The sequence below is a fragment of the Solanum tuberosum genome, unplaced genomic scaffold (assembly GCF_000226075.1).
Source record: "Solanum tuberosum cultivar DM 1-3 516 R44 unplaced genomic scaffold, SolTub_3.0 scf00004, whole genome shotgun sequence".
Lineage (NCBI taxonomy): Eukaryota > Viridiplantae > Streptophyta > Magnoliopsida > Solanales > Solanaceae > Solanum > Solanum tuberosum.
This window is the reverse complement of record NW_006238930.1, coordinates 1,611,232-1,632,670: the sequence shown is the minus strand read 5'-3', so window position 1 is coordinate 1,632,670 and position 21,439 is coordinate 1,611,232. Positions and strand designations below refer to the sequence as shown.

Below are 21,439 nucleotides of genomic sequence, written 5' to 3'. Positions count from 1 at the left end.
ATGGATTAGGTGGGAGTGGGTTAATAAACCGGGTCCCAAAATATCATTTGATTGGTTTCAACTGGACAATTTGGGAATGACGCCTCCCTCGGCGTCAGCTCAAACGGCTCAGTCAATTTCTTTGTCCTAAGTCCATTGAGCCCATCACCACCACTGATCACTTTCTCTCCACCGATAACTTGCTCTTTCTCCGATCTCCACTCCGGCGACTACAACTTGTACGTTCTCTTTTTCTATCTCACTTTCCTTCCCTCTCAGTTACTCACTCATACACAAACCCTAATTCCGATTTTAAATCTTAGGGTAGGATAATAAATGTGACTTGTATTGCTGTGGTGTTGTCTGATTCAGCTGCACGAAGAAACCTCAGCTCCAATTTTGATAATTTTATGTGTTTTTAACTAGATGATTTTTAAAATTTTTTTTTGCATCTTAGGTGATAATGCAATTTTTTGGGTATAAAAGACCAACATTTTCACAAAATAAGGAAAAATAGTTGTGTTACCTCCTAATTTCCATTTTTTAATAATTAGTTAGTTGGAATAGAAGTCATAAATGCAATATCTTTTACTAAATTGTTCCAATAATTCTAAAGATTATACTTTTTTGAACAGTATTTCTCTTTATTCGTTCTCTACAAAGTTGTGATGTGATATGTATGATCTTGATTTGGTTTTTTAACTTGACACTGAGTGTAGCACGAGTCAGGTGTGTTTGTTTAGTATGTGATCCTTGACGAACTTATTTTCAACTGTTTGGTCATATTGAACTGTGGATTATGTTTTCTCCGAGGGATCTATTCCACCAAAAGGGGATAAGAACTTTCTTCAGTTTATAAATGTCCAAACTCTTTAAGTGTGCATGAAGTGTAAAAATAACCTACAACTGAGCTCTTCTTACTAGTCACAATTCCTTTTTGTTCTTAGAGTTGTCGACCCCTATTCTTTACTGGAGAACTGCTTTCCAGCTGAAGCATATAGTTTGCCTCTACATGTAATGCTGTTTAATTCTTCAAAACATTTATGACCCTCCTTCTCAGAAGTACATTATGACCCTTATTTGGAACTAGAACTGGTAGCCACAAGTACGTTCCATCTGCTTCTGGGACCTGTAAGTTCATCCTTAAATGGTTACCAACCAAACACTTCTGAGTTCTGAGCTTGTGCCACATTTAGATTTCCATCATCTAGGGCCCAAATCTCTTTGAAGTTGTTTCAGAACTAAATTATCTTTAATTCTTCCGAATTCTTTATTTCTCTCATGTCATGAGCCATCTGTTGAGTACCACTAATTTTTTTTTGATGAAGTAAGGTATTTCATTAAAATGCATCAAGCAGGTGCAGAATTACAGAATAGACAAAAGGGCTCACAGAGAGCATAAGCAAAAGTTGTTTGCTCCTTTTCAATCTTCAAACTAGTACTAGAGAGCTAACAAAGTCAAGAAATTGTTCAGTGCTAAATACAGGGGTTAAATTAACCCAACTGTGTACCACTGAGTTCTGGAGCAGTATATATGTTATATTCACCTCATGGATTTTTCCCTTGTGCGAAAAGATACTGATTTTACATCTTGGGAAACTTTTGTTTTCTGGTACTTCTGCATTTTGTTCATTAATTCTGTAACCTATAATAGCAACATGGCCTGGGGAAGTGCATTCTTATCTTTATGTTCTGCAAAAGCATTGATGGGTAAATTATTTTGTTGATAAGTATTACTCCCTCCATCCCATTTTATATGAGGTACTTTGACTCGACACGGAGTTTAAGAAAAAAATGAAGACTTTTAAACTTGTGGTCCAAAATGAATGATAGAAATTTGTGTGGTTGTAAATCTTTTCATTAAGGGTAAAATAGATATTTTATAGTTAAATTGTTACTTAATATATAAATGTGTCATTCTTTTTGGGACTGACTAAAAAGGAAAGTAAGTCACATAAATTGGGATAGAGGGAGTAATAGGTTGATGATTTAATTAACAAATAATGATCTGGTCTTTAATTAGTTGATAGTGATGTAAAAGGTGATGTAGTAAAAGTAAACTTATCAAGTGACTAAGTAGAGAGATTATTTGCTATCAATGGGCTTTTGAAAAATCCCTTTATTCCTATATTCAACATACTAGCATGATTGATTAATGTATAGGGTTGTTGACTAGAGTCATATTTTCATTGTTTATGCCACCAAACAGCCATTATTCAGATCATTTCCTACATTCCTTACAACCAATTGAAGTATCTTGGTATTTGATGTCATCTTTGTGAACTTTTTAGAAATATATGACCTAACTTTTGTTGTCATTTCAATCATGATGATTGCAGTTGTAAACAATGATCATTACTAAACAATATCGGTGCATACACTCAGCTAGTTGTTTGTGTACAAAAGGGCATCTTAGCGAAGAAGTTATATTTCTGGTTTTTCAGCGACTGAATTGGAATCCTAAGTCGGTGGCAACTCTATCCTGTGTTTGCAAATGGTTTGATGATCTCGCAAAGAGAGTGCTCTGGAAGGAGTTTTGTAAGACGAGAGCTCCAAAAATGATGCTTGATTTACAGTCTAGTGGGAGTCACAGTGTTGATGGGAACTGGAGGGCTCTTGGAAAGCTTCTTATTTACTGTTCTGGATGTACTAAAGGTGGCTTATTCAACAGCATCCATGTTCCAGGACACTTTGTTTACAGGACTAGGTTCTCTAGGACCTCTGGAAAGAGCTTTCTGTTACCACAATGCAGGACGGATGTTTTGTATGTTTCTGATCCTTGCGAGCATCTTGACCAAGGAGAAGAGGGGGATATTGGATTTTTTAGGGGAATATTTAAATCCTTTTCTACCTCAAAAGTTCGTAAAATGTTAATTAAGAGGGAGGCTCAGCTCCATCCAACAGAAGTGTGCCCTTACTGTAAGGCAAAACTGTGGAGCATGCTGCAAGCAAAAATGGTACCAGCAAGTGCCAGCTGTAGATTGGGTGCTTATGAAGATGCAATTGAGTATTATGTGTGCCTTAATGGGCATGTGCTTGGGATATGTACCCTCTTACCCTTGTCTGATTCTGAGGAAGCTTCAGATCACAGTGATGCATGAATGCAGGTATCATTGTCAAATCACACATTTGTTGCTTGACGTAAAGTATATTGGCTATTTATATTTCAGCACTGGCATGTTGCCATTTTATCGTGTCACATAGTTTGCTATATGCAATCTTTTATCTATTGAATCACGTATCCCATTTCCTGGTTTATTTGTGTATCAGAGGGGAAAAAGATGATAAAAGTCCTTGGATTGTTCTATGACAGACATGCAAGACATAGTTGCCATTAAGTGGAAGATCTCTTTTGATGGACCATGGACATGATGTAACTGTATTTATGCAAGCTTGCCACTTCCCAAACTTATCTGACCCGATAGCAGTTCACTGGAAACCTGTGACTGATCGTTGTATCTCAGTTGTAACAAAGACGAGAATTTGTTTGTATATTTTATGGCCTCAAATGTGCATCTAATTTAAGTGACATGTTAGAATCTGCAACATTTCGAAAGTTGTTTGTTGTGAAGCAGTTAAGTTACCCCATGTAAAGTTTGAAAAAAAATATTGAATGCAATTCTGATGCAGTGATGTGAGTCATTTGCCATTTTCTTTCAGCTTATTAATGTACCGGGAGCCGGGAGGGGGATGGGGATGGGGGTAATAACGAGTTTTTTTTTTTTCATTTAGTAAGAGATAGCCGTGAAGACGATGCGTTTAATTTAATTTCTTTTTTTTAAAATTTTAGTATGACAATAAATGTTTTGCCTTGGTCTTTTAATTTGGTTAAAGATGTAAAAAAAATTAGTGGAGGAACTAAAGTGAGATTTGGGAGAATAATCTATGCTAAAGAGTTCTAATAGTCACGTTTCAGTGTTTTATAATAAAATAAACTCGAATAAAATGCAATTTACTCTATTAATTCATCTAAGATGTAACTAATCTCTCTGGGATCGATTGGTGCTCAAGATGAGATAAACAAAAATATTTTATGGTTAAGATACTTTATGAGATTATTTTATTTCACCTTCTCATGAATACAACAACATACCCAACATCTTTTCATAAATGATGGGATAAAATAATTCTGAGATTAACTAATACCTGAAAATGAAATCAAACATGTAATAAAATTAATTTCAAACTTTATCCCAATCCCCACCCTAATAGAATTAAAGATTAAAAGTGCATTTTGATCATCAGGGGTTTTGGGTCGGATCTTAAATAAGGCCCGTTAGTTGAGGCCCATTCTGCTAGCAGATGGTATTTGTAATAAATTCTCGTTATCCTTCCTTTCTTCCTCAATTCGAAATTTTTACTTGGCAAGTAGCATGAATTCTCCTCTGTGTCTCCATTTTTGTGCTGGACAATTCAAGTTTCCCTCAAGCTACATATTCTACTTTGCCTTCTAAATTTCAGGTAAATTTTCAATTCTTTGAGCTCTTGGCGAAACACGAACGAAAAGTACAGTTGAAGGTTGAATGGTTCTTGCGGATAACAAATATTACATGCATATCTGTCCTTATCCCATCATCAACTCTTTAATTTGATCAAATTGAACGATAAATATTGGAACTTTAATTGATTATGGTGTTCAAACTCTATTGAATTTCTTCAGGTAGTGGCTCCAAGTTCTAGTGTTGAATTAGGTGAGAAATTCTTTGTCTTATGAGGTTGTTGTACTCTGTGGAGCGAGTATGGTATATGTGATAAAGAACTTGCCTACTTTAGCAATTTCTTTAGATGGAAATGAGAAGAGCAATCGATTTTTCTGTTCAAGAGCTCTTTATAGTGGAAAAGTAAAGGGGTGTCTTAGTTTTACTAGTTCTAGATTGGTTAATGCTTTTGAGCAACGCAGTTTCTTTGGAATTGAACAGCTGAAGTTGTCAACTGTTTTATCTAACTTCAAAGAAGTGAATGACCTGTGTAACATAGCTCTGAATGTCGCTTGTGAACTAGAACCTATGTGTGATGGAGAGACTGAGGGTTCTGATATTGAAAAAGATAATTCAGCCAAAGATGTATATAGCCTGGAATTGCATGGTAAGGACTGTTTGATGAATTCGTATACTGAAAGATATGATACAAACCAACCTTCAACTAAAAGTTCAGTTGAGAATGGGATTCTATACCTAGAAGAAATGGATGAGAAGGTATTGTCAGAAAGGATTTTGAAGCTCAGCAGGCTGAATAAACATAAAAGTGCATTGGTGATATACAAGTCCATGATTTTTTCAGGTCTTAAACCTGATTTACATGCATGTAATTCCCTTCTTTCATCTCTCTTGAGGAATGGAATGCTTGATAATGCCTTAAAAGTCTTCAACTCCATGAAGGCTAGTGAGCTAACAACTGGCCACTCTTATAGCTTAATTCTTAAGGCAGTTGCTGATGCTCGGGGTTATGACACAGCAATAAACATGTTCCGTGAATTGATAAGCAGTAGGAATCTTAGAGAACAAATTGATATTATTGTATACAACACAATGATATCCATTTTTGCAAAAGCAAACAACTGGGATCAGGCACAGAAGATTTGGAAAATTTTGCAGTATAATGGTCAAGTTGGAACAACAGTCACTTACCGTCTGTTAATTTGCACATTTGTTCGTTGTGGTCAGAATGAACTAGCTATTGATGCATATAGTGAGATGATTCATAATGGGTTGAGCCCAGAAAGTGATACGATGCATGCTATTATTGGAGCATACAGTAGGGAGGGTAAGTATGACTCTGCATTGAATATCTTGCAATGTATGTTGGACAGTGAGCTTAAGCCAAATGCGAGAGCATGCAACATAGTGATCAACTCACTTGGAAAAGCTGGCAAAGTCAAGCTTGCATTTGAGATTTATGATCTGATGAAATCATTAGGTCATGCACCTGATGTATACACATGGAATTCCTTGCTTAATGCCTTAAACAGGGCAAATCGATATTGTGATGCAATTCAGCTCTTTGAGAGAATAAGAAATATCCAAAGTGTTATTTTGAATGAGCATATATACAATACTGTTTTGACATCATGCCACAGACTTGGGTTGTGGGAGAAAGCTGTACAGGTACTGTGGCAGATGGAGGCTTCTGAACTCCCAGTTTCAACTGCATCCTATAATCAAGTCATTGGAGCTTGCGAGGTAGCAAGAAGACCCAAGGTTGCATTACAAGTGTATTACCGCATGGTTCGCCAAAACCATTCTCCTGACATATTTACTCTATTGTCATTGATGAGAGTATGCATTTGGGGTTCTCTCTATAATGAAGCGGTGGAAATACTAAAAGTAAGTCGTGACATTCGTTACATCTTCTTCTACCGTAACTATTGCCTTCTTTAAGTTCCCTGCCATATTGCAAATAAATCAGACAATAAATATGCTACAACTGTGGATTGATTGTTCATTTTTTTTTGGGGGGGTAAGTTCTGATTTGAGAGTGAACTCGCTGTTTAATCATGGCTTGTATGGGAATGTTCAATTTGCAAAATCAAAAACTCAAACCCGTGGGAAAAAAAAATCTAGACTGGAATGTTGATTATTAACTTGGCTTTGTTTCTATTACCACTATTTCTTTGAGCCAAACTCCCCCCGGCACCATCCCAACACAGAAAATTCCTATTTCTCTCTTCTTTTTTCAAAAAATAAAATAAAATTGCTTTGACATTGGAGGTAAGTAATTAGGGAGGAAGGAATCATTCAGATATCAATCATTATCCAGGACTAAAGTCACTTCAACTCTTATACTTAATGTGTTGCAGTTTTCTGAACCAAATGGGTCACTTTACAATGCTGCTATTCAAGGGATGTGTTTAACAGGAAGGTTTGATTTGGCTAAGAAGCTGTACACGGAAATGCGTGAGAGAAGCCTTCAACCTGATGGCAAGACACGGGCTATGATGTTGCAAAACTTACCAAAAGATTCCAGGAGAAATAGAAAACGTAATTTGCAAAACTACTATAATTGGGAAGAAAACAGTGTGCTTTACATTGACATGAATATGATATAATAGTGTTGCTAATGTAGGTTCCTTTTTATGATAAATTGTCATGTGAAGGTTAACCTGAAGGCCCATTAGAGTCAATGGGTGCATATGTGCTTGTAGCTGAGTTGATGGCAAAATATAAGTACTGTGTTGATGGTCATGTAGAAGAGTAAGAAGACCCCAGCTACTCTAATGAACAGGTTGACATTTGAGTATTCTATTCCATACTTGTAATAAAGTTGACATTTGAATTACTCCTAATCTCCTACTTCTTATCGTTTCAGTTTCTTCAGTATATATGTACTAACCTTAGAGCAGATTGTCCATATTTATTGCTTTCATTTCCCAGATTTTCTAATGTCGATTATAATGATGAAATTATGCTAATCACAGCCTGGACAGTGGAGGACAGGATCTGGTTGGGTTTGCGGAGTCACTTGGCAAAGCATTCAGATTCAACAAATATATAGCATTACCATTGGTCTTTGCCCTCCATGCAAGCACGCCGAGTAACAAGAAAGCCTTCTTTAAGCTTCGAGGAGACACACGTCTTCAAGCATATTATACATGTATAGAAAACATTTTTACGTAAAAACTTTGCACTCTGATGTAATAATAAATCATTCTATCGTGTCATGTGTAATAATAAATCATTCTATTGTGTCATGTGGAAGAGCGTGGATTTTATAATAATTATATATAGATAGATAGTGCCATTTCTTTTGAATTAATTTTTATCTACTGATTTGCCCAGAAAATCTTTCAACAGAGAATTTTCATTTCTTGGTGTCCATTTAAATGCTTGTATTGCAGCTTGCTTAACTACGCAAGTCATAGTTGTATTCAATTAGCAATATATATGTTATCTCATTTTCGTTGTGATCTCAGCATTGGAGGACAAAAAGGGAAGAAAAAGGAAATGGCACGAGGTCTCCTTTTATGTCCTACATATCACACTGAACTAAAGAAGTTAATTAGATTCGGAGATGAGATCGAAGTTGTTATTTATATTCTGAGATGTGCGAACATACTAATTACTAGAATGCTAAGATGGATGGATGGATGGATGTATCTTTAATAGCCCAGTTGGTTTATTACTTTGAACTTTCACTTGATGTTTGATTCTCCACTTTGTAATCCCCTCCCCCATGTTCCTTCCCCTTTTATCTCATGTTTAGAAGTCGACCTCCATTCATATATATAGCTAAAAGATTGCACAAAGCGTGGGTGAACAACCGACAACTATCTACAGGCTAGTATGCGATTTATTACTATATGAAAACAGAACTCCTTCAACTGTGTAGGTATTTGCTATTCAAAGCCGTGCAGTATGTATATCCAAAATCTAGATACTATTTAGATGCTCGAACTCATAGTACGTATCTGAACAACAATATATTGAGGTGCAGTCTCATAGTTTCTGAGAGAAAGCTTCTTGGTTCTCTGCTGGAGAATCTGAACAAGATTCTTGTCTTTTAAACACTAGCTTCTGCTGAGGAAGTTGTCCATTGGAGAATGCGCTGACCTCTGTGTCTACTAAAATAGTGTCCTCATCCTTGAATTCTCCTCTTAATATTCCTTTGGCCAATTCGTTCTCAACATTCTGCTGGATCACCCGCTTCACTGGCCGTGCACCATAGTTGGGGTCATAACCAAGACTTCCAAGCAGTTGAATAGCAGCTTCGCTCACTTCAATCTTCATTTTGCGATCAGCTAATCTCTGCTGCACTCTCTCAAGCTGCAAGAACAAAAAATAGCTCAAACTTAGAAATATTTTACTCGGAATATATCCAGACACAGAATCCACTTCCAGCATTGGCACTCACAGAAACTATGTGCAAACGCAAACAAGCATGTGTTTAAGATTCGAAAAGGTATGTTACCTGTAATCGCACAATGCTACTGATTTGGTCACGATCAAGAGGCTGGAATACTATATATTCATCAACCCGATTCATGAACTCAGGGCGGAAAACTGCACGTGCAGCATCCATCACCCTTCGCTTTATTGTTTGATAAGTCGCTTCCTTTGATGAATTATCATCATCATCTGTATTTAGGATATATTGCGAACCAACATTTGATGTCATGATGATGACAGTATTGGTGAAACTCACTGTACGTCCTTGTGAGTCAGTCACCCTACCATCATCTAAGATTTGAAGGAACACATTAAATACATCCGAATGGGCCTTCTCTATTTCATCAAACAATATAACTGCATACGGTCTCCTGCGAACAATCTCGGTCAACTGCCCCCCTTCTTCATACCCGACATAACCAGGGGGAGCTCCTATCAATCTTGAAACTGCATGCTTCTCCATGTATTCACTCATATCGATGCGCACAAGTGCTTCTTCAGTATTGAACAAATAGTTAGCAAGGGCCTTAGCTAGCTCCGTCTTCCCAACTCCAGTGGGACCCATGAACATAAAGCTTGCAATAGGACGGTGAGGATCTGAAAGTCCAGCACGCGAGCGCTGGATTGCCTCTGCTACTGCTCTTACTGCTGGATCTTGACCAACAACACGTTTGTGCAACTCTTCCTCTAAATGCAACAGCTTTTCCCTCTCCGACTGTTGTAACTTAGAAACAGGAATCCCAGTCCACTTACTGACGATCTCTGCAATATCATTCCCAGTCACTTCTTCTCTGAGCATCGATTTTCCAGACTTCATATAATCACTCAGTTCTTTTTCTGCAGCTTCAAGTTGACGCTGCAAGGTGTTTAGACTCCCGTACTTAAGTTCAGCAGCACGATTAAGATCATATTCCCGCTCTGCTTGCTGGATCTCAAGATTTACCCTGTCAATCTGTATTTAGGAAGAAAGTTAATCAAGCTCCACTGCAATCTGATTCATTTAGATATAAATTGCTCCTTAGCTAATTCAATTGACAGCTCAGAATATAAATGCACTTCCACTCAAGAGTAGTTATTAAAAAAAAGAAGCACCAGTTATGAACAAACTTAAGTAGAGAATCTTCAGTTGCATACCTCTTCCTTAATGGACTGTAAGCGAGTCATGACACTTTTTTCATGCTCCCACTGCTCAGTCAGCTCAGCTTGCCTCTCCTTCAAAAGAGACAATTCAGCCTCAAGACGGTTTAACCGATCTTTCGATGCTCTATCTGTATCATTAGTTAGAGATAGCCTCTCCATCTCCAACTTCAAAACTGCACGATTGATCTCATCAAGGGCTGTAGGTTTTGAGGTGATCTCCATTTTCAGTTTTGCAGCAGCTTCATCAACTAGGTCAATAGCTGCAATTTGAAAACTAGCATGTTTAGCATCGACTGTAAGTCCAATAAGAACAAGTTTATTATACTCCACATTTATGCAGGTCAAGTGCATGAGCACTTGGTGTATGCTTACTGGACCAAGGGAAACAATAATGTGATGATGAAGACTGAAAGATATGCTTGATATGATCCATAAAATGTGGCTACATCACTGCTCAAGTTGTTTCTTTCTATAGTACTTTGAGAAGGCCACACTCAAATGTCAAAGTGATGATTAGTAGTTAGATAGGATTAAAAATCCACCAGCAGGACTAAGGTTAGGCCAAACAAATGCAAAATTGTTCCCTAAATTTTAAATAAAAATTACACAAACAGGGCAACCTTAGTAGCCCAATTGGGTACTAGAACTTTCACCTTGTTGATAAGGGTTCGGTTCCCCGCTTGTAATCCCTCCCCCACCCGCTCTATTTATAGTTAATTAAAATAAAAACTACACAATGAAGTTATAGCACCATGAACAATACAGTATTTGTAATTATTAAATGAAATAACAAGTTGCTCTATAGTGAACAGCTTTTCAGTTTCTCACCTTTGTCAGGTAGAAAACGTCCACTAATATAACGGTCCGAAAGAATAGCTGCGTCAACAAGCGCCGTGTCTGAAATGCGAACCCCATGATGCAGCTCATATCTTTCACGTAATCCGCGAAGTATGGAGACAGTGTCTTCAACTGTAGGCTGGTCAACATAAACTTGCTGGAAACGACGCTCCAGGGCAGGATCTTTCTCAATATATTTACGGTATTCATCCAAGGTGGTTGCACCAATACATCGTAATTCTCCTCGACCAAGCATTGGTTTCAAGAGATTCCCAGCATCCATTGCACCATTAGTGGCACCTAACGAAAACAAATGATTTTGTTTTTCACAAACCAAACCAGGAAAAAATTATCCAAACTTGGATGGACCCAAATAATGGTACGGAATACAATTTCTGGTGTAGGATGAAATCGTAAAGATCTCAGTATGTAGCAGACGTATAGGCCAATTAACATGGGCAATTATACGTCCATGCAACAAATGAACAAACTATCACAAGAGGAGAGAGTAATACAAGGGTTCAAGTGAAGGGGCAACAAGTATTAACTTTTAATCACCAGCATTCCAACATATAAAACAGCATTTTAACATCTGGTGATGTTTCCTAAGAACATACCTGCACCAACAACAGTATGTATCTCATCAATAAAAAGGATGATCTGTCCTTCGGATTCTGTCACTTCCTTAAGCACAGCCTTCAATCTGTCTTCAAATTCACCGCGATATTTTGCACCGGCTATGAGCGCACCCATATCAAGAGATATCAACTGCACAGAGGACACAAACATGTTAATTAATAAAATACTTTCTTTCATAAGTCAGGTGAATGCAACAGAAATTCCCTTCATCACTAACCTTTCGATTCATCAAAGCCTGAGGTACATCTCCTTGCACAATTCTCTGAGCAAGCCTATCAAACAGGAAGAAAAGAATATAAGTTATAGGCAACATGTTCCAAAAAAGCCATATAAATCAAAAATTTAAATCACATGCCCCAACTCCCTCCTCTACTGCTCAATAAGAAGAATTTACTTACCCTTCAGAGATTGCAGTTTTCCCAACTCCAGGCTCACCAATTAACACTGGGTTATTCTTTGTTCTCCTGGAGAGGATTTGTATGCATCTACGTATCTCATCATCTCTTCCTATAACTGGGTCAAGCTTCCCCGCTCTAGCCATAGCGGTCAGATCTTTTCCATATTTTTCTAGTGATTCATACTTCCCTTCAGGATCTGCAAGAGTGATAAACAAGATATTTTGAGAAATGGAAAAGTTATGAGGATATATTGCAGATGAGCATGTGTTGGGAAAGTAAGGTTGTTGTTAACTAAGAAGCTAATGGTGTATACCAGTCAAACTACGTATAAAACATTAAGGACTACACTAGGAAGAAGCTCCCTGTATCACATGAAAGGGAGAAGAGATCCAAGTGTAATGAACATAATAGTCCATAAAGGGGTAACTACGTCTTAATTCTTACACTTATTGACAAGATCCACATATGCAAGTAGTCCACCAATTATAGAAAGAACTCATTACCTTGATCAATAACATTTTGGCGTCCCCTTATGGATTCAATGGCAGTTTTCAATGTCTTCAGGGAAATCTGGAAATCATTAAACAGTTGCTTCCCAAATCGTTTATCTTGAACGAAGCCAAGCACCAAATGCTCAACTGACACAAAGGAATCACCATACTCTTTCTTGTACTCCCTGGCTCTCTGCATCAAACCTTCCAACTCTCGGCCTAACATAGAACCAGCTGTCTCACCAATAACCTGGAAAGATGTTGTAACCAAGAAGAAAGATTCAGCAATCTATAGTACATGAGAGGACAACGTATTTAGCAGCTTGTTATTTGATTGTTATTAGAAGTGGTCTAAAAAGAGAGGAAGTAATATCATAAAAGAACTAATTTGAATGACTCAGCATCACTGGCGGTTGGAAGCTTCCTATAATATATGTGTGCTCTCTTAAAGAGCAATGTACGAGAATCAGTTGACCAAGCTACCATAGAATCTAAACATAACTGCATAGCACTGAGTATGTTTCCATACGTTCTGCATCCATCAAAAGAGTAAAGATGTACACCAGCCAAACTGACTGGTTATCTATACGAGCTGAGCCAAGCTCAACTATAGACGAGAAAGAGCCAAACTCTAGCTTGCTTGGAGATCTGGTGTTTAGAACTAGTTGATATCAAGCTAGATTACAAGCTCATCTATAGCCAGTCAAGCTCCTTTTGTTGAATTATTTAGCTAAATCACATCCTAAATAGAAATAATAATTTTTCCATCCAATCAATTAAGTTGGTTAACTAGAAGCCCCGAGAGTGGAGTGTAAATTAGCCTTTTATATTTCTGGAGAAAAACACAGATGAGGTTTTGTGAACACCAAATGAGCCAGGATAAGCTCCCTAAGCTCATGTCTTTTCAAAATTGAGCTACAAAGTGTGCTCAACTCAGCTAGGATGTCAACTTTCTTTGCAAATGCATGATTGTTTTTAGCTCTAAAAGTGGATATGTACATTAACCTATAACTTCTTGAATTTTTAACTACCTACTATTTTCTTGTTGGTTAAACTCCAATGGAATATGATACACTTACAAAAACACACAAGAGAGGGACCTCTTGGTAAATCATGGAGTAGAAATGGTCCATAAACTTAAGTTATATGCAGATACATACAAACTCATCATCATCATAATTAAGTTACACTGATGACTTATTTTTTTTATTTTTTTTTTATGACAAGGGAAACCCGCAGCCGCTACCCTTTGGGTGCGCACAAGGTAAAACCCTCGCTCCTATGCAATAGCTTGCAAACCACATAGGAGAGGTAACCCGCACTAGGCAAGCCTGGTGCGACGAGCTCGACCCAGAAGGCAAACCCCTTGCTTTCGCTGGCAAGGGATTTCGAACTTGAGACCTCCAACATGGAAGTCCCAAGCCCAAACCACTGGGCCACCCCGAAGGGTCTGATGACTTATTACAACAATAAAGTGTCCTGTACCTGAGAACAAATTGAAGTGCACATGTTCAGATAAATTCTTGAGAAATTAACATTTTACAAAAAAAACTAGCATGCTTGAAAATGGTCATGTGTGGACTAAATGGTTCATTAGATCCTTTTAAGATAAAATGACTGTCATTAACATGAAAATGGCAGAGCTGATCAAAGCAGAATTTTGTGCTAAACTCTACATGGGTTGCAAATGAAGAAGAAGCAAAAATAAAAGATTGGACATATTTCGATTTTGATCCTGAAAACACCAATTTGATAATTGAACATCAAATCATTTCTAAGCAGGAGTTAGAAAAGAACCAATGATGCACAAGTGAACATGGCATATAATTAGCAAAAGACTTTGAGTTGATCTGAAGCATACCTTTGGTTGTTGTCTAATAAACTTATCAGTAGCCTCTAAAAGGCGGGTATTATCTACACCCGCCTTGGAGAATATACGACGAGCCAGCCCATTCTTTTGCTCCAACAGTGCCTTCATCAAGTGTTCAGTCTCTACTATTTGATGCTTGTTCTCTTTCGCTATTTCTGGCGATGCAACAATTGCTTGCCATGCCATTTCCGTAAAATCTTGCTGAGTGATCTGCCATTACAAAACCAATTAATTGGATCGAGTGAAATATATCAGTCAAAACAGTTGAATAAATCATCCATAACCATCCCACTCTACTTAGACTGAAATATATCAGTCAGAACGATTATATAAATCATCCATATCCATTCCACTCTACTTAGATAAATTTCATTCCAAATTGTACAATTTGCCCCTTAAGGTAATTAAGGGTTCTCCCTACATGGATAACTAGTTTAGTCTCAACTAACTGGTATTGCTATCTCAACCCTTTGCTTACAGATCATTGATTCCAAGAGATATTAGGGAACGACTCTATATGCCTAATCATTCACTCACATTTGCCAAACAAGTATCTCACTCTGCAAACAAATAGACATGCAAAAACACCCAGACGGAAAAATCTGCAAGCACAGAGAATTCACTGCATTTTGATCAATTCATTCAATGAGAATGTGACTTTATCAACTGCTTGAATACCACTCCAAATCTTCCTATTGTGGATATCAATCAACTATTACTAAATCACAAACTAATTGGCACCACCAATATCAGTTTCACTCAATTCAGAACCAATAAATTGATTAGATAAAGTGTCACTCAATTCAGAACCAATAAATTGATTAGATAAGGTGGTGAGCCCTAAAAAATCGTTTCCACACTTCCACTATAGAAAACAAATGCATTTACAATGATATTCAAATCAGAACTAAAAGTAAAATCCATAAGTATATAAATGAATAAGTAGTTTACCCTTCCACTTGAAGCATCACAACGTATGGTAAGCCTTGAACCCTGGGAGAGTTTCTCAGTTTTTCTAGTGAAGAACACATCCTTCCTCTTCAGTTTCAACGAATTACACTTGTCAAGAACTCGCGATTTTCCTGAGAAGTTCAGGTACGGCGCTGAATGCGATGAAAATAAAGCTACTCTGCTTGAAGAATTGGAAGAAGAAGAAGGAACGCAAAACTGTACGCCGGAAAATGACGTCACAGTAGACATATTGTGAACAAAATATACTATTCTGTTATCTCAACGTTCCAGAAGAATGAAGAAAAACGAGAAGAGAAAAAACGAGAAACGAGAAGTTCAAGAAGGAAAGGAAGAAAAAACGAGAAGTTGCAGCGGATAGAGAGAGTGTTTTTATTTTTATGGAATATACAGCAAAAGTTGGGGGTTCGCGTGAGAATATAACAACTTATAAGGAGCGGTGGAGTGTTCTCGTAACTTCCCGAACGTGAGAGCGCGTGCGAATTTTTTTTCGTTATTTATAAATACTTTAATTGATTTTTAATGTGTGAGGTAAAGTGGTTATTTTATGTATTTTTATGAAAATTAATACATTTTATATAATTTTTTCATCAATTTTACTACTGCTAATTTTTTTCTAATAGTCTGAGAGACCTGAATCAAAATCAATTTATGTAAAACTAATTATGAGATTGTCACCTAAACTTTTTTTTTTATATTTCTTATAAACTATATTCACCTAACAAAGCTTATAGATCCCAACACATATTTCATAATCCAAAAAATTATAGTCATTGTAATAAAAGGACAGTAAATAATGAATTTCTTTTCTGATGGCAAAGATAAAAGAGATAAGTATCATTACTAAAAATAAAAAAATCAAATTGGTAAATGTGTACTATATTTATTCTGAATTGGTTTAAATAATTAAAAATTAACTACACAAAAAAATTAATTCAAACAAATCTATTCAAAAATTATAGGGAAAAGGGTCAAAAATGCCCTTAAGGTATTGGAAATGGCTCAAAAATACCATTCTTCCATCTATTGGATCAAAAATACCCTTCCATCCACCTATTTGGATCAAAAATGCCCTTGGAGTTAAACTTAAGCCTAAAATTACCTTCCCTTTAACAGAAACTGATGTGGCAAATACATATTTTTTAATTAAATATATGGAATTATTTTATTGGTCCACATATAATTAGACCCACTTTCATTCCCAATCAGACCCACAATCCAAACCCATTTCTAAAAGACCCAACTCTTTCTACCTTAATCTTCATCTTCATCTTCATCTTCCTTCTATAAAATTATTTGGAGGATTAATAAAATACTATTAAATTCTTTCGATATTCTTGGATCTTTGAAAAAAGGTCTCCCTGGAAAAAAAAATTAATTTACCTACTAATTTTGTGGTAGTGAAGATAAGTGCAATTTAATTTGTATACCAAAATGTATCAAAACAATGAATGATTTGTTAAGATGGGAACAAAAAAGTCCTTCATTCAATCTCCCAATGGAAGCAAGACAGATTATACTTTTCATCGAATCGAGCCATGTTTATTACATTTCAAGAAAATTGGAGCCTCTAACAGTAGAGGAGGAGTTCAATCTCCAATTAGCTCATGAAAGACTTCGAAAATTTCTGAGAAATGCTTGGAACATCATGTTCTTTTACTGATTGTTTTGATATTATTTTATTAATCCTCCAAATAATTTTATAGAAGGAAGATGAAGATGAAGATGAAGATTAAGGTAGAAAGAGTTGGGTCTTTTAGAAATGGGTTGAAGAAAGTGGGAGAAATGGGTTTGGGTTTGGGTTAATGGGTATGAATGATTGTGAGTGAAAGTGGGTCTAATTATATGTGGACTAATAAAATAATTCCACATATTTAATTAAAAAATATATATTTGCCACATCAGCTTTTGTTAAAGGTAAGAGTACTATTAGGCTTAAATTTAATTCTACGGGCATTTTTGATCCAAATAGATGGATGGAAGGGCATTTTTGATCCAATAGATGGAAGAAGGGCATTTTTGAGCCATTTCCAATACCTAAAGGACATTTTTGACCCTTTTCCCAAAATTATATATTGATTATACAAAAGATCGATCAAACTTCGGTGCACAAAAAAAAATCTACAACTAATTGGATCGACTAATCAATATCCTTAAACATTTTTGAATTAAAAAATGCCTCACACACGAATGACTTTCGCATAGTAAAAATTTTCCGCGCGTGAGCGTCAGTAAGGAACTAAGGATCATACACGTGGCACATTTGGATGGGTAACTATGGACCCCACAACTTACATGTAGTTTCTCCATTCAGCTACACTGTTCTAGTTTGGTCTATCATTTCTATTTTATTAGTAATAGTAATTACTCCTTCCGTTTAAAAAATAATAATTTTCTTTCCTTCTTAGTTTGTTTAAAAAAGAATAATTTTTTTTCTTTTTTGGTAATACTTTACTTTCAGCTTTCCACGTGATATGTTTAAGACCACAAGATTAAAGGGTAATTTTGTACATTTGACATAACTTTAATTTAAGACCATAATATTCAAAAGTCTACTTTATTTTCTTAAATTTCGTGTCAAGTCAAACTAGGCTACTCTTTTTAAAACGGAGGAAGTATTAATTATGAAAGAAAAGTGTAACAATTATCTAATTTTGTTTCACTATCTCCTTGTAATATAAAAATAGTCTCTCTGCCTTTACAAGGTTCACGTACATTTAGGAGTCGTTTGGTGTGATAGATAAGAGAAATTAATTCTGGAATAACTTTTGATTGACCTTTAATTTGTTGTTTGGTTGTAAAGGCTGAGATAACTTATCCTAGGGTTAACAATTAGTTCTGGGATAAATTATTCCTCACTAGGAGTGGAATTGTAATCCCAAGATAAGTTATCCTGGGATAATGTATGTAAAATAACATAAGTACCCCTTAAACTCATTTTATACACCACTTTTATATTTATGTATATTAACTAGATAGTTTTCGTCCGTGCTAAGCACGGGCCCAACATTTTAAATTTTGATATAATGTTGTTTATTTATATTTACTTTAGAAATGTGATTAAAAATTGAAATAACAATAAATACTTTTAAATAAGCATAATTTAAAAGAACATACTTCCGCCATTTATTGAAGAAAACAATTGGAGTACATTATCATTTTGATCAATAATGTTGGTAGAAAAATTGTCAAGCTTGATAAAAATATATTTGAATACTTATTGTACGTATTACATGTATTCATACAAAGGCAAGCAAATCATCAATGTAAATTTTCCAAATCAGTCACAATATTTATTTGACAAAATCAAAAATTGATATTTTTATTGTCTCTTAACTCTTAAGTTGTCGATAACATTATGTTAATATGAATGTCTATTTGATCAAATCATTCATATAAGGCACCATTTTTTTGAATTAGCATTTTTCCAATGAAGAGGACACTGATGGTTATTTATAGCTTCTTAGAGGAGTGTTTAACACTTTCTCCATACTTCTAAGTTCTATCCATTAAAATATTTTTAGAGCAGATGTGTAGATTATTCCGGATAAATCTAGCTAGGTCCATCACACAATGAACTCGGAAAATTGGGCTTCTATTGGACCAATTTTATCGAGCGTCTTAACCTTCTAGACGTAATTATTTGGGTGAATGTTTTTTACTCTCTCCGTTCATTTTTACTTGTCTGTAAAATATAGTTAATTTTTTTATGTTTTGCCCTTAGCATTAAATATTATTTTTCAAATACCTAATACTAAACATTAAGTAATAGAAATAGTGTGGTTTGATGCTTATATCAATAACTATTTTTATTTCTCAATAAATATGTCAAATCAAACAGTAACAAATAAAAATAAATGGAGAGAGTAATAAATAAAGTATAAAGATTTACGAAAAAATTGTATTTTAAATTTCAATTAATATGAAGTCCATTGAAAAACTTCCGCATGGCTTAGATATAAAATCACATTGATATAATATGTTCACAAGTGTTTATTTATAAAGAATAAGAGTTGATTCTCATCATCATATGATATATTACATTAGTTATATTTTAGGGATTATTAATTTAAATGTAAAATTTTAAACCTTTGAATTTAAGCGTTACATTCAAAATAATTAGTAATTCATTGTGAAATTGTATAGAAATATAATACCCCATCGTTTCAAATTAATTATCATTATTCACCTTTTGAGTGTGGATTAAACAATCTTCACAACTATATTGAATTGAATCAACTCAATAATTTATATTTAAAATATATCTAGATATTTCAAAACTATTAAAAAATACAAATTCATAGCAATTTAATGAAAAATATATGTTAAATTGTAGATCAAAGTTTACATGATTGATTTTAATTTGAAAAACGATCCTGACAACTAATTTGAGATAGAGCAATATTATTTTTATCTAATCAACGTAAACTATCACATTTTCATTAGCAAATACATTTTTTTAATCACACACTATCACAATTTTGTATATCCTAAAATAAAAAAAAATGGGTTAAAATGTTTTAACTTTATTTATTTTAAAAACAAAAAAATGAATGAAAAGAATTTTTTTTAAAAAGAAAAACAATATGATTCACGTCATCTTTTTTATTGGCAATCAGAAGAATATATAGGTGATTAATTGTGTGCAAAGATGAGACACGTGAATCCCTCATTTCAATTGCTACTGCCACTGTGTAGAAGTCATTATTTTAGTTGTGAAGTTACAAATACACCCTTGGTCGTCCTCTCTTCTCATTTGGCTGTGTGAATATTTTCTTCTTTTATAATATTTTGAAGTGTTGAATGCTCTTCTTACTATACCGTAAATTACATGAGAAAAGTTAGAAAACACTATCATAGAAGTGCTCATAGCAGTACTTCTATACAACCTTTATTGAACTACAACAAAGGTTTAAAGATGTTTATAATTTATGTGTTCATTTTGTTTCTCTTAATTAGTTGAATTATTTGATCCGTTAAACTAATTTTTTTGCATTTAAGTAATGAAAAGAATTCTCAGTGGAACATCTAAATTAACTCATGTATTATGATAAATGCCATTTTTTCAATTGTGACCTAAATGTATTTAGGTGTGGGTGTTCGATACGGGTGCAAATCTACTATCAAATCCTTTCTGATCTAATTTTTAATATTTAGAAACATAAATCCATGTATGGATATGGGTACGGAAAATCGCCTAAATATAATTAAAATATCTAAAAATAGGGTCATAAAATCTACACTATGAGATATTATGTGGAAGAAGAATAAGGAAAATGAGTAACATAGAAATTTCTATGTAAAAGATATTTTATTTTCTTCAATTTCACTTTACCTTTTGTATCGATTATAAATCATTGAAACTGTCCCTACTTTCTCTATCAATTTTGATAGAAATATCCAAAATTAGTTGACCAAATTGGATACAGACTCCACATCTGCACCTATGTCGTGTCGACACGGATGCGCGACTCTAAATGTGAAGAGTGCAATCAACTTAGCTTAAAAGTATATAAAACTGAGACTTTAATTATCAACAACGCAAACAAACTACAAAGGCTACTTTTTTATTGTGACATTTTCTCAAACATCTAGCATGCATTAGAAATTTCTACTATATAAGATCGATGAAAGAAACAAATAACAATCAAATAGAAGGCCACAATCATGAAGTACAATTAATCAATTATTGACATGTGATGCAATCCTTGTAACAATATCACTCATGTTACATAAGGAAGTTTCTAAGATTATTTTCACAAAAAAAAAAAAAAAGAAAAAAAGAAAGAAAGAAAGAGCATGCATATATGCAAAATAATGTTGAAGCTACTGGTAAGGGTAGTATAGAGAAGGCAAGAATGAAACACCAAGCAGACAAATAGAACGGAGAAAAAAAGTCTAGATACAATTGTCCGACACCATTCCTTCCTGATATATGTAACCCAAATAAGAATTGAAATCAAAAGAAAATGCATGATAAAGTATAATTACACTAAAAACTCAAAAGTAGAAACTAAAAATTGAAAAACAGTTATGGTAAATCAAAAACCCAAATCAGAAATCGAATTGATTTTATTATTTTGTAACAAAGTGAATTGAATTAAACTGTAATAACTGATTGAGTTGTTACAAATGAATATGGGTCTACTTTTGAAGTATATGAGGTATGTGGAGAAAGTCAAAAATGAGAAAATTCTACAGACAAATGCATCAAACTTACCTTTATATAGAATA

The 21,439-nt window shown here is 34.8% G+C and overlaps 3 protein-coding genes across 5 annotated transcripts; 2 read left to right on the top strand and 1 right to left on the bottom strand.

Annotated features, from left to right (window-relative positions):
• The first annotated feature begins 31 nt into the window (after window positions 1-31).
• Window positions 32-3,632, top strand: LOC102593388 (EID1-like F-box protein 2). The gene is made up of 3 exons (XM_006338330.2): window positions 32-218; window positions 2,319-3,086; window positions 3,250-3,632. Exon 2 carries the CDS (start codon window positions 2,328-2,330, stop codon window positions 3,078-3,080), a length of 753 nt encoding a protein of 250 aa, XP_006338392.1. The 5' UTR covers window positions 32-218; window positions 2,319-2,327; the 3' UTR covers window positions 3,081-3,086; window positions 3,250-3,632.
• A 713-nt stretch (window positions 3,633-4,345) lies between these two features.
• On the top strand, window positions 4,346-7,653 carry LOC102592612 (pentatricopeptide repeat-containing protein At3g29290). Of its 3 annotated transcripts, XM_006338328.2 has the most exons (5): window positions 4,346-4,440; window positions 4,640-6,302; window positions 6,776-6,956; window positions 7,073-7,200; window positions 7,394-7,653. In XM_006338328.2, exons 2-4 carry the CDS (start codon window positions 4,719-4,721, stop codon window positions 7,075-7,077), a joined length of 1,770 nt encoding a protein of 589 aa, XP_006338390.1. In that variant the 5' UTR covers window positions 4,346-4,440; window positions 4,640-4,718; the 3' UTR covers window positions 7,078-7,200; window positions 7,394-7,653. The 3 variants fall into 3 exon arrangements, with proteins under 3 accessions (XP_006338390.1, XP_006338391.1, XP_006338389.1); XM_006338329.2 differs by having other exon boundaries at window positions 4,346-6,302; window positions 7,403-7,653; XM_006338327.2 differs by having other exon boundaries at window positions 4,346-6,302.
• A 518-nt stretch (window positions 7,654-8,171) lies between these two features.
• LOC102592268 (chaperone protein ClpB3, chloroplastic) lies at window positions 8,172-15,593 on the bottom strand. Its single transcript, XM_006338326.2, has 10 exons — window positions 15,188-15,593; window positions 14,228-14,446; window positions 12,379-12,616; window positions 11,876-12,071; window positions 11,695-11,749; window positions 11,456-11,606; window positions 10,830-11,138; window positions 9,996-10,261; window positions 8,884-9,813; window positions 8,172-8,738 (listed from the first exon to the last, which is right to left on the bottom strand). Exons 1-10 carry the CDS (start codon window positions 15,434-15,436, stop codon window positions 8,412-8,414), a joined length of 2,940 nt encoding a protein of 979 aa, XP_006338388.1. The 5' UTR covers window positions 15,437-15,593; the 3' UTR covers window positions 8,172-8,411.
• Window positions 15,594-21,439: the final 5,846 nt, after the last annotated feature.

Bases quoted from the DNA above. Each gene is read 5' to 3' on its own strand.
- LOC102593388 (XM_006338330.2), top strand. From the start codon at position 2,328: ATGATCATTACTAAACAATATCGGTGCATACACTCAGCTAGTTGTTTG.
- LOC102592612 (XM_006338328.2), top strand. From the start codon at position 4,719: ATGGTATATGTGATAAAGAACTTGCCTACTTTAGCAATTTCTTTAGAT. The intron at 6,303-6,775 runs GTAAGTCGTGAC...AATGTGTTGCAG, and splicing joins AAGCGGTGGAAATACTAAAA to TTTTCTGAACCAAATGGGTC.
- LOC102592268 (XM_006338326.2), bottom strand. From the start codon at position 15,436: ATGTCTACTGTGACGTCATTTTCCGGCGTACAGTTTTGCGTTCCTTCT. The intron at 11,139-11,455 runs GTATGTTCTTAG...TGTTTTCGTTAG, and splicing joins ACATACTGTTGTTGGTGCAG to GTGCCACTAATGGTGCAATG. The intron at 9,814-9,995 runs GTATGCAACTGA...TCCTAAATACAG, and splicing joins TACAGTCCATTAAGGAAGAG to ATTGACAGGGTAAATCTTGA.